This window comes from Bombus vosnesenskii, unplaced genomic scaffold (genome assembly GCF_011952255.1).
Source record: "Bombus vosnesenskii isolate JDL3184/JDL3185 unplaced genomic scaffold, Bvos_JDL3184-5_v1.1 scf7180000013293, whole genome shotgun sequence".
Taxonomy (NCBI): Eukaryota; Metazoa; Arthropoda; class Insecta; order Hymenoptera; family Apidae; genus Bombus; species Bombus vosnesenskii.
In genome coordinates this window covers 1,482,043-1,496,740 of record NW_022882944.1, presented here as the reverse complement: position 1 = coordinate 1,496,740, position 14,698 = coordinate 1,482,043, and the positions used below count along the sequence as shown (strand labels likewise).

At 35.3% G+C, this 14,698-nt stretch overlaps 1 protein-coding gene and 1 long non-coding RNA gene across 6 annotated transcripts in view; one reads left to right on the top strand and one right to left on the bottom strand.

Annotated features, from left to right (window-relative positions):
* Positions 1–1,295: 1,295 nt before the first annotated feature.
* Positions 1,296–4,528, bottom strand: LOC117232861. The gene is made up of 3 exons (XR_004493209.1): positions 4,422–4,528; positions 1,722–1,901; positions 1,296–1,647 (listed from the first exon to the last, which is right to left on the bottom strand). It is a non-coding gene; the product is annotated as an uncharacterized LOC117232861 (long non-coding RNA).
* LOC117232852 (pleckstrin homology domain-containing family G member 3) overlaps positions 4,512–14,698 on the top strand; it is a 94,184-nt gene continuing 83,997 nt past the window's right edge. For all 5 annotated transcript variants that reach the window (XR_004493204.1, XM_033492557.1, XM_033492554.1 and 2 more), the window contains exons 1-2: positions 4,512–4,644; positions 5,019–5,692. Coding sequence is in view for 4 of the 5 variants with exons in the window: in XM_033492557.1 (XP_033348448.1) it covers positions 5,611–5,692 (82 nt within the window). In the remaining variant the exon portion in view is untranslated. The remainder of the gene's footprint in view (positions 4,645–5,018; positions 5,693–14,698) is intronic.

Genomic DNA, 14,698 nt, shown 5'->3' with positions numbered 1-14,698 from the left:
AAAGGGCGGCGGTTAGCGTGACCGCAAAAATCGCAGAAACGAAGAGATAACGAGCGGGGCATTAGACAATATGCGCGTCCGACGTAGGTGAAAGGTGATATTGTAGTTTACGGGCTGATGACGGCCAATTCGACCGACGAATTCAGGCTTGAAACGAGTCAAAGCCACGGGAAGAACAGACAGACCGTCGTACGTGACCCAAAATTTTGTCGTTAACCTTTTATAACGTCGTGTGATTTTTCTTTCTCTCTCTTTTTTTTTTTTATTTTTTTTTTATTGAGCTTTCGTTCAGACTGTTACTGCAGCAGGCTCTGTGCAGAGTTAGCTGAACGTAGTATTGCATTACGTAGCTCGTACAAGTACGTTCGTTTGAAACTTGGATATTAGATTTTTCATAAAAATTCACGTACGTGCTCTGAGACTCTTATATCGGGAGAATAATAATATATTGAGCGAGAAAAGGTTTTACGTTGAACGAGGGAAAACCTTGCTATATGATTTTGCTCGTTACGCGTATTATCGTGCATTCTGGCGTCTGTGTCCGTGACTCGATGCAAGAAGTAGCATTGTCGGTACTTACGAAGCTGTGATAGTAGCTCGCTTGAAGATACGTTGGAAAATTCATGTGCAAATAATTCCTGACACCGAAGTTTCTGCTGTCTCGAATTTCTTTTCTGGTACAGTACGACGGAGATTCACAGCTTACGCTATTTGTTTCTTTTATGTTTTGGCTTTGGTATCTTTTCCAAAAAAGTTATTTTATGCAAAATTTTGACACTCGCACGTGCAAATGCCATTATAATCGTTTCTAGATAGAGTTTCTAGTTAGAAGCTCAGTACCGGATTTAACTTATTTTGGCATAAATATGACGTTGGCACAGTTGTTGCACCACAGACTTTTCTTAGGGTCTCCTTTTGTTCCTTTAGAACTGTGTTATAGTATTATGTGTATTTTAGTAGCGTGTTATCCTGACGGCAACAGATAATTCATCCGTAATGCGATTATTGGGTTTGATATTCAAATGAAGGTGGAATAACGTAATTGGAATTTTGTGCAGTATAGGTAGGTAATAATGAGAGTACATGCATAAAGAACATGTACAATTAGGTGTTAGTCTAAGGAAAATATTATACATTACTAATATACAGGTAGTGTTTTGTTGTTGTTACTGATTATTGCTATATTTCCTCAAAATAAAATAATATTTAAATCGGTTATATAGGAAGATTAATAATAAAATTACATGTATGTAGAATATTTTATTATCATATATTATAGTATCATATACCTCGTTAATTACTGAATTTCCTCAATCTCAGTGATTTTTATGTATAGAATAATTGTTCTCATTATTTCCTATGTTATTCGTTGTTGGTAACAGAATGATAATAACCTTCTTGCTGTTGATTTTTACGATATTTACTAGAATATATCGTAGATAAAATAGTTGCACATATAGGTGCGTGTAAAAGGTAAGCAGGTCTTTCAATCTCTTTCGAAGCACATTGCGTACGAAAGAAAGAAAAAATTGCAAAATTAATTAGGAAAATATTCAAAATTTGCTGTGTGCCGCAAGCAATTGTTCTACATTATGTAAATGCGATCTAATTATGCGGTTATTTCTGAATTATTCAATGCCTCGTTATCTGAAAATGCAGAAACAAATCAGAAATTTGAAATGTTACGCATTATACATATATTACGCAGAAAAAAAAGTTACTTCGTCAACTTAGGCGAAATAAATCGACCAATATACATGCGCGGATAGTAATTTCGTGGATATACTGGACAAGTGTCCTTGAAAATCGATATCGAGGGTCTTTCGCCCCTGTGGCATGGCAGCACGCTTTCATTAGAATACGATCTTCGTGCTAACGTCCTCAGCTATCGTGACCTTGAACTTCAAATCCATTAAAAAAATCTTCATGAGTATTAAAAAAGTTCTTTCTTTGATTTGCAGTTTAAAACTTGTAAAAAGTTTACGATATCTTTTTCTAATAAATCCATGGATATGACACTTGAAGATCTATGGGCGATTATCGCGTCGATTCTGAGTCATAAAAAGCTTTTACACCTGTACTTTTAATACTATGATATCGATAATGTTGGAGGAATTCAGGTATTTTAAGTTTAGACACAGTATTAGTCCATTGTTAAAGACTTTAAATTAGCTTCTTGTCTTTTCGCTGCATTTAGTAAAGTTGGAGTTTTCATTTTGACTTTGAGACTTCGACGTTGTCGTGCGTTGACCTTGGAATATAAAGGACACGAACCTCTGATCTTGGAAGGTTAAAATTTGTGACCTGAGTTAAAAAATTCAAGATCGATACTGCTTGTATTCGAAAACTACCCGTGGAAACTGAAAGTCAATATCCTTCGAAGTATTTTTGGAAGTTCAAGATTCGAGAATTTCGACGATTGTCTAATTTGAATATAGAACGGCTCCTTTACTTGGAAGTAAATAGCTTACGCTTTATATATAATTTATTTTATTTAAAAAAATTAAATAGAGGAAATTATCTTCCTCTAGCTTCAAATCAAATTTCACGCGAGAAAGGGGAAGAAATGTTCTATTTAAAAAGGTGTGATTTAATTCGGTGCTTGAGATCGTTGCGCCACATGTTGTCTCGCGGAAGTTTTTGTAAAGTCCCTTATGGTAAAAGGATTTCTGTACAATCGGTAACGAAGGTACACTTGTGCAAAAGTAAATACGCGCATGCATATGTATATATACATATATACATATAATCATATATATATACATACATATATATATATATACATATATAGTATATAGAGTATACATACATATATACATGTAATCACGCAACATATTAAAATGAAAACACTAAAAAGGTTACCATTCACATACATTCGTATAATAATACTATACCGCAGAATTTTATGCATTCGTGGGAAATTTAAAGGTGCAGAAATGCATAGAACGAATGTAATATGCAAAAATATGTAAAATCTCCAAAGTAGAACACTCGGCATAATTTTTAATAGGTTAAACGAATCTCTATTTAAATTTTACTTCTGTACATGTATTCATAAAAATAGAAATTTGCATAAAAATCCGCAGCCTAATCATAACATACGATGGAATTTTTATATCCTAAAAATAGTACCCAATATGTTAATTGATGTTCTAATTCATTAATAAAGAAAGTATTTAGTCAATATCATGAGATATAGAATTATATGTGGACATATATTTATAATATTTTTAAATTACGAGCGTCGCGTTAACATTTTATAATTATTCCTCGCGCGCATGCGTATTTGACGAAAACAGAGAGTAGGGGAATAGAATTTAAGGTAAGTGGGGGGAATGCCCATATACTGTTAGTCCATATACGTCTGTTATTCGAATGTTTCGTACCGCGGTCGAGTTTATTCGCGATCCAGCATAACTACTTACTTAACCGAAAATAATGCAGATTACAGGTAACAGTTCTTAAGCAATTATATATGTATACTATATGGATGTTTGCAGTATGTTTGATAGCTTCTATGTTTATAAATTAATTCATTTTATATAATCAAGAAAAGTCTTCGAAGACTCCATAAGGATATTAGATGAAAGATATTTATTACCAATGAAACTTTTCAAAATACTAATCACATAGCTACATTATGCAACGATTAAACATTTAGACGTTAGATTATCTCTATAATTTCGTTTGTTTTAATAAATTATTCAAAAAATCATTGGTAACCAAAATTTAAGCGATTAGGCCGCCATATTGTTCATAGGATTTGGCGGTTTTTCTTCCATTTCCAACACTGCGATGAAAGATATCCTAATTTGATATAGGTTATGACAAAAATTCATAAAACATAACGAATAAATATAATCGTTTTATTCAAATGTTTAGTTAAATTTGATAGTATACAGATTTGAATTTACAACGGATAACAAAAACGATATTTGGATAAAATCATAATTGTTATAAAAGTAATTCAGCTACAGGGAAGCCAAATTTCATTGAAATTAATTGTTCAGTTATTGAGAAATTAAATATAAAATTCTATACAACCTAACTTATACTAATTTTATTAGTTTTATAGTTAATAATAATTCTACAAGTCAAATTACACGTTATTGGTATTAATAGATTCTGATGCTTACTGGTAACAAGTCTGTTAATAACATTTGTTATTTCTAGATTATAAGATTCACTTGTACGATTTCACAGTTTTTTATCAAGTAGAATAATCAGATGATTCACACTATGTAAACACAAGAAACCCCTAGTGACCAAAATTCAGAAATTAAGAGGTTAAGAAAATAGAGTTGGCCAATTCGTCTTCAACGATAGCTCAATCGAGTCATCGTTGAAGGCTTTACTTCCCGTTCGAACCACACAATTCCAAATAAACATGAAACTGTTTCCCAATATTTCCAGTTACGTACCATCCTAAAAGTCACACACAAACGGCGCGGGAACGCCGGAAAAAGGCGCAACAAGAAGCAGCACCAGCGATGCCAAGGCAGGCGGACGGCGGCGCAGCGTGAAGGGTTAAAAATACATATTCGATGCTCCTAATTCAATGACCGGCCGACGTACGGCGATTTACAGCAGTGCCTCGTTAACTGACCACGAGTTACCACTTTATCTGGCCAGTAATCGAGGGAGGTATGTGTATTTCTTAGAAATCTCAAGTATCTATTATTTCTCTTCTTCAATGAATGCAAGTCAGATATGCATATTTATCACGCATTACTGGTCTATTGAAACAAAAAACAGTTATTTATTAGGATGTACACTACACAAATATTAAAGTGGGAGTATATTATAAAAAATTAAAGCAATCTCGGTTTCCAAGAAAACAAATTTTCTATAAAACTCTACTAAAAAGGAAAAAAAGATTCCTGTAGCTAGGTTGTAGATCCTTATGTATTTATGGGAGATCTGAAGGTGCAAAAGTGCACAAAATTCATATAATTACAAAATACCTTATATTATATTATATCCAATACCAGAAGCTAATTCTATGAATTCATTTGCAGCATCCAGCGGGGATAACAGCGGCCAGGAACGGAGACGAAATCGTGGCCAGTAAACTCGGCACTAGCGTATACATGAACGGCGTTCGCCTCCGTCGAGAGGACAGTCGTTGCATTGAGCGACTCGCTGGCGAGCAGAGCGGAGGAACGCTTGAGCAGAGAGCGAACGAACGGTTTAGTGTATGGGTTGGTGGCGGCTGTTTGCCGATTCGTTGACTTGCCGGCACGGTCGGTCGGCTCGGGTCGAAGGCTGCCGCTCTCTCAGTCCGTCTCGCGACCGCGTGCTAAAGGGATGTCGTTTTACTTCTTCTTTCCGTCATTTCAATTAACTCGTCTCAAATAATCGATCCATGTACTTGCCCTTCCTCGCCGTTGCATTGCCCTTTTGATGAATTTCCAACGCGCCAAATAAATCGGTGGCGCGCACATGAGATATGTGACGTGTGTTAGACGATTCGATATTAAGAGCAACGTCGGTGACGGCAGTAAAGACCATTCTGTGGTTGTGCAAAATTTCATGGACCAGTGACAACGAGAAAGAATCGTCGGTTGTGCGACTGTTTGCGGGAAAAATCGTAGGATTTGATGCGACGAGATGGACAGCGAGGCGGACGCGGAGACCACGGCTGCCAACGCCGTGGATTCGGATGGATCCGTTAGCTGGGAGGACTTTTTCGGTGAGTTTATTTTCTTTGATGTGTCTATTCCTTTGTATGTTCTCTGGTGATCATGAAACTCGTCTAAGTTAGAAGTTTGAAAGAATTGAATTTATCTTTTAGATCGTTTCATGTGGTCCTATAGTAATAGGACAGTATTTTTGCAGAATAGATATAGCGCAGTTTATACTAATTTTGATAAGGATCCAGGTTATCTTTCCCTGGTAAATTTATGATTTGTTAAATAGGAAGTAATTATTATTCTGGTATGTGTTATCAGGTAATAGTTCAGAGAAAGAAGAATATTAAAATGATTCACGAAGATTTGTTGCATTCAACTGCAATTATAAAATGAATAATGAATATGGTTCTTCCCAATTCATTTTCGTAAATAAAATTCTTTTGATTCTGTTTTTGTAAGTCACGTGTAAGATACATCATTGATTTTGAAAATAGTCTGAGATATTTGAGATTTCTTACAAGTTACTTACAAAATTTATATTCACGGGAAAGATTCAAAATACAAAGATCAGTATTTTATAAAATATTTTGTTCCATAACAAAAAGATACATTTTATATTTAAACGTAAAAGTTAAACATTTCCAACAATATATAGACTAGACTACATTCATAATCACCAGCGCACATGTTTCAGAGCTATATATATTATACAAATGTATATATAGGTACATAATCTGTGTATACGCGTGTGTACTGTGTTTTATCTGTGTTTGATGTGTGATGATGTCTGATATCTGACTATAGTGACGCCAATATATGTACTTTGATAGATTGTAGAGATATATACGTTTTAAGTTGACATAAAACAATAGAGAATATGGATGATCGTGTTCTTTTAATTCTATGGCTTCGATATCGTTCCTTAAGTTTGTCGATGAGTAACAGTTTTCAGGTTTCTACAATGTAGTTTGAAGTTTGACGTTAGCTGCGCGCCGGTTCTTTATCGCTGGCATGTGCGTGGTTATTTGCTTGTACGTGGACGTTGTTACGAAACGATAAACAATGCAAGTAAAACGTGGGCTTTACTAAGAGGAAAATAGCATTTTAACCCTCCGTGTGCAAGCTTTTCTTTTTGCTAACACCATGTGCAACATGGAACGTTTAGGATTCAGATCGTGTTTCTAACCTATCTCAGGCTTTAAAAAAAATCCAAGAAAATTCACAGCTACTTATTAATATTTCTATTACAATATCTAATAGGTTTCCACGTGAAATATTTGAAATATTTGTTTACGAAAGACTGAAATTTAAATAAAATTATTTGTCCTACATTGGATATAGAGGGTTTAGGTTAAATTTGGTATAAAGTAAGGCGCGAAATGATATTGCGTTTCGTGTCAGTAATAATTCACGAACGGTAGCAAAAAGAAACCGCCAATCATGACCGCTTGTAAACGATCGTCGCGTGTTTATTGTCTCTAATGCAATCGCGCGTCCTCTTTCGAGTGGATAATTCGCCTCGTTGGTTGTCTTGACGAGGGTAACGCGATACCAGACGAACTGTTGAAAACAGAAAAAAGAAATGATGGTTTAAATCGTTATGTTCGACGAATCGAATTTAAGAACATTAAAATATGAGGAATCATAGATAAGACGGTGCTTATTTCATATATCAACATAAAAATAAACAACAAGTCAAAAACTGTGGATATAAAAATGGAGATAGAAATAATTTTTAACTAACTTCTGACCTAACCTAGACAAGTTTAAAGTAAATTTAACGTGATTTATTGATGTAAGAAAGAGAGTAACCTACGTTGATATATCAAACTAACTTATGTCCATATATCAAACTAACCTATTGATATATCAAACTAACCTGTTGACATATCAAATACTAGTCGGTAGAACTTTATGACTTTAATTACTAAATCAACTTTGCAATGTTGAGGTCGGAATATTTTTTTTATTTTTATGTGAGATTTTTATATAAGATTTCAGGAATATTAAATACGAAGAACAGCAATCGAAATTGAGTCTATGCTTTTATTTGGACCAAATGGATTTGTGTAATCAGTCAGTTTGACAATATAGAGGTTAGGTTAGAATATTTTTATTATTGTCAGATAGGGATTATAGCAGGCTCTTTATTTCATTTTAAGTCCTTCTCCCTCCGCCATTTTTCTAGTTTCAGATTATTTTCTCCTTTGTTAGGTCGATAGTCCCAAGCCTCAAAGACTTTAATCAGTCAATGATTACAGCATAAAAATTTCGAACAGGATAATTAAAAAGATTATCTTTGTAATTGAGGTTTAAGAGCAGTAGAGTAACAGATAACATGAGATATGAAATAATTTTTCAGGAAAAAGTAACAATATGGTAGATACACAAGTATTCTACGTTATCATTTATTGGAATCATAGCATACGCGTGTATTTAATTATATGCTTTTCAAATTATTTTTTATCTTAGCATACGTTGTTGGTGAGGCAAAAATTGCTTACTTCTCGGAATTTCGAACTCTTTCGTTGCAGTTTTCAGTACTGTGGACAGATTGGAATTTGCTTCTCTATTTTCTGTGTCAGCATAATGCTTCAAATTAGCGATACCTATGGATGAATTAATTCGCACGATTAGTATACAATTAGTGCAAACTACGTTTTTTCCAACGTGTATCAAATTTAATATTTCATTTTTTCTCGCACCAATTGAAAAGTGCAATCCATCCTTGTCTACGGTCTTTGTAAATTTGTATAAAAAATCGCGAAGAAAAATGTAAACAGAGAATTGTATTCCTGGAACTGTAAAATCAAAGAAGTGTACGCGAGATTGATAACAGCTATTGCGAACATCGATACTATCAATCACAACGAGTACATTGGCAAGTATTGGTTCGATAAAATTATCAATGGTTCTCAACCGCGCGTGTGCTCTCAAGATGACGGCGTTCTCATTAACACGAACAAGATAAAAATTACAATATCACATCCATTTTATTGCGCAAGAGAACTAGTTCAGCGAGAAAATATCATTTTCAATGTTGATCGATTTAAACATCAATTTCTAATGAAATTATGGTTTCCGTAAGTTAAAAATAAAAGAAGGTATACCTTTGAATTGAAAACCCAGAGACATCAAGGCACATATTTCTCATCGCACACATTATGAAATATTTTAGTTTGCATTCTGAAATTTCCTAAGAAATATTACAATGGTCATCGATATCGTATCGCAAAGATAACAGGTTTCTGTTGTAATTTTTTTCTCGGTTGGATCGAAGGAAGCGTCGAAATAGAAAGTTTTTAAAATAGAAAATGATTCACATCTTATTTTCATGTAAGATTTCGAAACACTAGGAATAGCAAATGTGAAAAATCACGGTTAAAATTATCTAAAATCTATAATTTTATTTAGCGTAGTCGATTGACGTGACAATGTTGGGACTACGTTAAAGTAATTCTATGTAGTCAATTAGACCAGGAAATTCTTACAATCGATTCTTTTGTAATCTTCGCAAGATTATAAATTATACGTATATCGTTAAAATAATCAGGGAACGCTAAGAAATAGAAGTTGGTGCGAGACGTTGGAACGAAGATGGTAAACGATATTGTGCACTTTTTATGATTGTATTGGAAAATACAATATCCCATAAATGGAAATTTAGATTCAAATTACATTTTTGTAAATTTAACTTCTGTTCCGATTCTGCTTCTGTTTCGTCTTCTTCGTTTCGCCTGTTTTTCACTGTGTTGATAAAATCGCGTGCCAATAGCGTGTATGTTATTGCGCGAGTTACATCGCTAGCCGGATAAGAGAGAAACTATTGGGAAAAAGGTATATCGATACCAATTAAGGATTTCCCTAAAAGAAACAGAGCGATAATCAACTTTGCTTACTTTCTACTTGTAAAAACCGACAATAAATATCGCTTTGCTCCTTCTCTTTCCCTCCTTCATTTTCTTCCACACTGCTCAACTAACATTTCATTTTATTTAATATTCCAGTTTCCGCAAAAGTAACAAAAGTCTTCAAGGTAAAAAACACATAGGAAAAGGATAGACAGATCTCTTCAAACCTTGTTGGGCTAACAACATCGAATTAAATCAAATAAACGAAATTATCGAATCCAGTTGCAATTAACATTTACGATTTTGCATAAACAGACCGAATTTCACGCAATTTTATTCCTACCTATGATATTTCCATTATCAATTCGCTTATTTCTTCTTCCAAATTGTACGTCATCTAATAGCCATACCGAGAGTTTAAAATCCAAGAGGTTGCTCAGACGTTCACTGTATATTGACGGTATTTCCAGATCTTCAACGTTCATCGTGAAAATCTTCCGCAGCGAATTTCGTAGGCGAAAATGTATCTCTTCTTATAAGCCACTGCCTTCACTTTATTCTGTCCTCCCTTGGTTTCTTCATTCACAATGCTGAAATAACAGTAACACGAGTTTTCTGTTCGAGCGAACGCTAACTCGAAACCGAACGTATCGTCAACGAACGTTAAACTATTAACGTTAAATTATGAGAAACATGCGGTTCGTTGATGTGTTTCCATATTATTTATTCGTTAATATTTATCGACAAGCCGCAGTGACGCTGAAAACTTTCAGACGTTGACAGTATCTGCTGCTTCTTTCGACTATTCCGTAAATCGTAGACGATCTCACGATCACTGGTAGAGGGGCGGCGCAAGATGAGAGTAGCTCGTCGACTCTGTGATCTATCAGCGCGCGGAAATTTCTGATTTTCAGTTGCACGCTACGGCGAAGCGCGCCTCGTTGTTGCGCTGACCTGCGCGCGCGCGCGCGCGCTTCCACGTTCGCCGCGCGCCATAGTCACGAAGAGGACGCTGCTACTAGCGAAACAAGTGTGGCGAACTTAAGGATGCGACGCGGTGCACAAAAAACTGCTGCTCTGCCGGATGTAGCTTAGAGAGCGTCGTCGCTTTCCTCGATTCGCTTACGTGTACACTGACGCTCATAAGTAGATTGCGGATTTTTCTGCAAATTCCTATTTTTCGGCATATAACGAGAAAAAGTAGAACGTCTGGAGGAAACTGTATTATCTGGCAGGTATCGCAGAGAGACCGCTGTAGTTTGGATATTCCGCGAACGTCTCGTACTACGCGGATTCTGTGCAGCTTGCGAATTTCCTATAAATCCAAATTATCCAAATCCGCGTTACTTGTTCGCGAATATAGCGCGTGTAATTTCATCGATTTTTATTAACAACATAACGAAGCTTTTAACTTTCTTACTAAGCGCGTATGAATGAGCCGTTTGAAAAGCCCTACGTCGAGTCACGCCCGATTGTTTTAAATTGTCGGGTTTAAACGTGTATTATGTTTCGCGATACTTCTTTTCACTTTTTGCTTTTCTAGATGAGCGATATTATTCATTTGATATAATTGGCGCAAAAATTGTTTAATTTAATTGGGATCCATTGACTGTCTTTTGTAGTACGTTTCAAGTGAAATAATGGGGGTTATTTAAAAAAAATAGTCAAGGAAGAATTAGGAGTTTACCGATCAAATGCGATATGTATTTACTTGTTACATGTACTGAGATTAGTATCTTCTCGTTCTATGAAATTTTTCTTTTTTTTTTTTGTTGGTTCGTTTATCTTTTTTTTCTAAATCGTTTATTTGCATTAAATATATGTTCCGTCGACGTATGAAACGGTTTTAAATATCGTCGCTATTATCGATCAGGATGGTTTCTCAGTCAATTTGGAATATCCTTCCTTATCTTATCTGAAGCTTGACAATCAGGCGAGCCGCGTATAATGAGCTCCTTAAAGCAAAAAGAACAGCTCCGTAGTGTTTGACGCTTATAAATGTCTCGAGCATTTTATTGCATATTAACTTTCAAAAACAAATTTTATCACGTCGTAATATTCTACGATAGCCTTAATAAAGGATAAAACCGTGCCGAGTCTTCCTGCCTGTAATTTTCCAACTATATTACCTTATATTATATAACTATCGTAATTATATACCTTTATATTTGGATGAAAGTTAGTAAGTGGCTGTATATTTTTGAGCGGCAGTGTATACTAGCGTCTGTATCCGCGCTCGTACACAAAATGTGTGCGCCTGTGTCACATGTATTCCCGTTCTTGTGCACGCCCAAAAATCGAGCAACCGACTCTCTGGTTCCGTCTGGATTTTTATAGGACCAGACTAGCTCCGGAACTGCTTAAAATTCGACCGAATAAACGAAGCATCGTCGCTTGGCATCGTTAAAGCGGTTTCCATAATATTTATTTTACTTGTTTCTGTCGTATTAACGGATAGAGTAAATTTGTCCTATTTCTTTTCTTTTTTTATTTTTATTTTTTAAAGGGTACAATAGTTGATTTTTCATCCTACGTGTAAATGTTATACTGTTTTCTGAGTTTCGCGTTTTCAGTAAATCTGCTTCCTTTATTTTGATTTCTCTTCTCTATCTTCTGTCCGAGCCAGCTATTTTCACGTAATCTGCAGTTTCCACTACGTTTTACCTACTTTTCATTTTCTTAATATGTAAATATACATTTGACAATACTATTCACGCGGTATATTAATTTTTCATTAAGGCAATGTTTCCAACGAATGTCTCCTAACCTCTACGTATGTGTATACATTTCTTGGAAATTTTACTACATCGTGTACATACTACAAATATCCCTACTACTACTATTACTACTACTACTACTACTACTATTACTATTACTACTACTACTACTACTACTATTACTACTACTACTACTACTACTACTTACACCACAATCGTATCTCGATCCAATTTTGTTATTAAATCACGAAACTCGTGTATCGTGTTCTTTTCTACTTCTTTTCTTCTTCACCGTTACTTTTGACATGGTTTTGTTAGCGTTTTACGGAATTGGCGAACTCAGGCTTATTCTTTCCTTCATTTTCTTACGTTCGAATGCCACGGGTATGTACGTTGCGTTGTATTAATCGCGTACGTGTTCATAATAACAATAATAACAATAAGCGTAAATAAAACTATCCTTTTAACACAGATCATGATCCACTATGAAAATAGGCATTTTCTCGATCCGTTAACATTCCTGGTGGATCGTCCCGTTGACAAATAACATTCCACCATGTGACACCTGGGTCACAATACCTACGGCCCTGTCCTCGTGTGGGCTTAGTAAAGCGTGGGCGTGTCATGCTCCTCCGGCTGCATTTGTAACGCAAAGTGCCTGCGCCGCGAATATATAGACTCATAGGTGCATCTACAGGCTGATTCACATCGCCTCCATTAATCCTGCGTTTCGAAGCAGATGAAGATAAGAGGGAATATTATCTCTAATGCTTATTGCGGGCTCATTTGTAACCGCGGCTTAAGCAATACGATTTATCCTTCCTTTATTGTATACAGGCTGATTCACATTGTATTTCAGATAATGCGTGTATTGCGTATCTTTTATGCTGCACAAATTTTAACTAAGATTCTGTTATTGTTGAATTTAGTGATTTCGTTAATCGTACGTCGACTACAGCGGGCTCAATTTTGATGGTCCATCTTTGGGTTATCGTTAACGTTGCAATAATTTTGAATAACGTTTGGCTGCTTTTGTCGATTGTATTAATTTTTTTTATCAACTACGGTGTATTCAACGGTGATTTTCCCAATCGTTCGTCGACTATAGCGAGCTGAATCTTGATGATTCTGGTTCACTTCTGGATGATCGTTAACGCTAAAACAATTTAGAGTAACATCTTGTTACTTTCATTAATCTTATTAATCTTGTATAAGCTGGTATATGCTAGTGGTGATATTATTAATCGTCTGTTGACTACAACGAGTTTAATTTTCATCGTTAACGTTGATATATTTTTAGAACTATATCTTGTTGCTTTTCTACATCCTATTGATTTTTTATAAATTACAGTATACTCAGTGGTGATTTTGTTAATTATATATCGACAATAGCGAGTTCAATTTCATTGATTCTACGTTATTGCATTACGATTAACGTTAGAAAAATTCTCCACGATATTTTATCACTTTTACATTGCTGCGGTGCATTCAATTTTGGTGACCCACAATATTTCAAGGACGAAACTAAACATATAACTTTGCGGCATATTTTCAACCATTACAGTCACACTATCTCTGCATCTTAAAAATTTCTATCTTTCTGCTCTATTATCTCCGCGTAAAAATTCGAATTTAATCTCGCTTTTACGTACATAGGTTTCATCCATACTTGTAAAATGAGTCACCTGGATACGCAGCTTAGGAATTACGCCTTTACTGCATCGTGTTTAGAAAGAGCTCTTTCATAGATCTTGTCACACGCGCGGGATTAAGTGTACCTATTTCTCGTCATAGTTTGTATAGCACCGTGTGTACAGTTTCGTTGGACAAATTCGGTTAGCCTTGCTGCGCTCCTCTTAATCTAAATTCCCTATGTTTTAATCTCGTCTCTGTATCCATTCAACAACGGGGTTATACAACCGGAGAACATTTTTAGAATAAAGCTGAAACGAGAAACCAATAACGATCGTTTCTTAGGTCTTCGAGTCTCGCGACTAGATTGTGGATTCTTGGACAAAAATGATGTATTTTCATGAATAGTATTTTTTATTATTTCTAATATTCATATTTTCCACATTTCTCGATATTAATTTTTAATTAAATGCTGCAGATTTTTTATGAACGCATAAAAATTCACTTCTGTTTATTACGGGACTAACAAAATTTCGATGTCCTTGCTACAGTACGTATAGTGCATTTTCATAATTTTATAGTTGTGAAAATTGGCTATAGGATTCTCCTGAAAAATATTCGCAACAAGGTTAAACAGAGAGATCTGCTGGATAGAGCTCACACGGAACAGACAACCTGTATCGCGCGATGTGGGAACAAGTGGGCGACACATAGAGCGGAGGACGATGGGTATTTGTGTGGCAATAAGGTTATGGTGGAAGGAAGCTGACGTGACAGTCTCGTTTGTCCGTCTTCCTGACGGATATCTACATAAAACGAATGTTACAGCAGCAGTTTGGACATAGGGAATTTTTCTTGATTGATC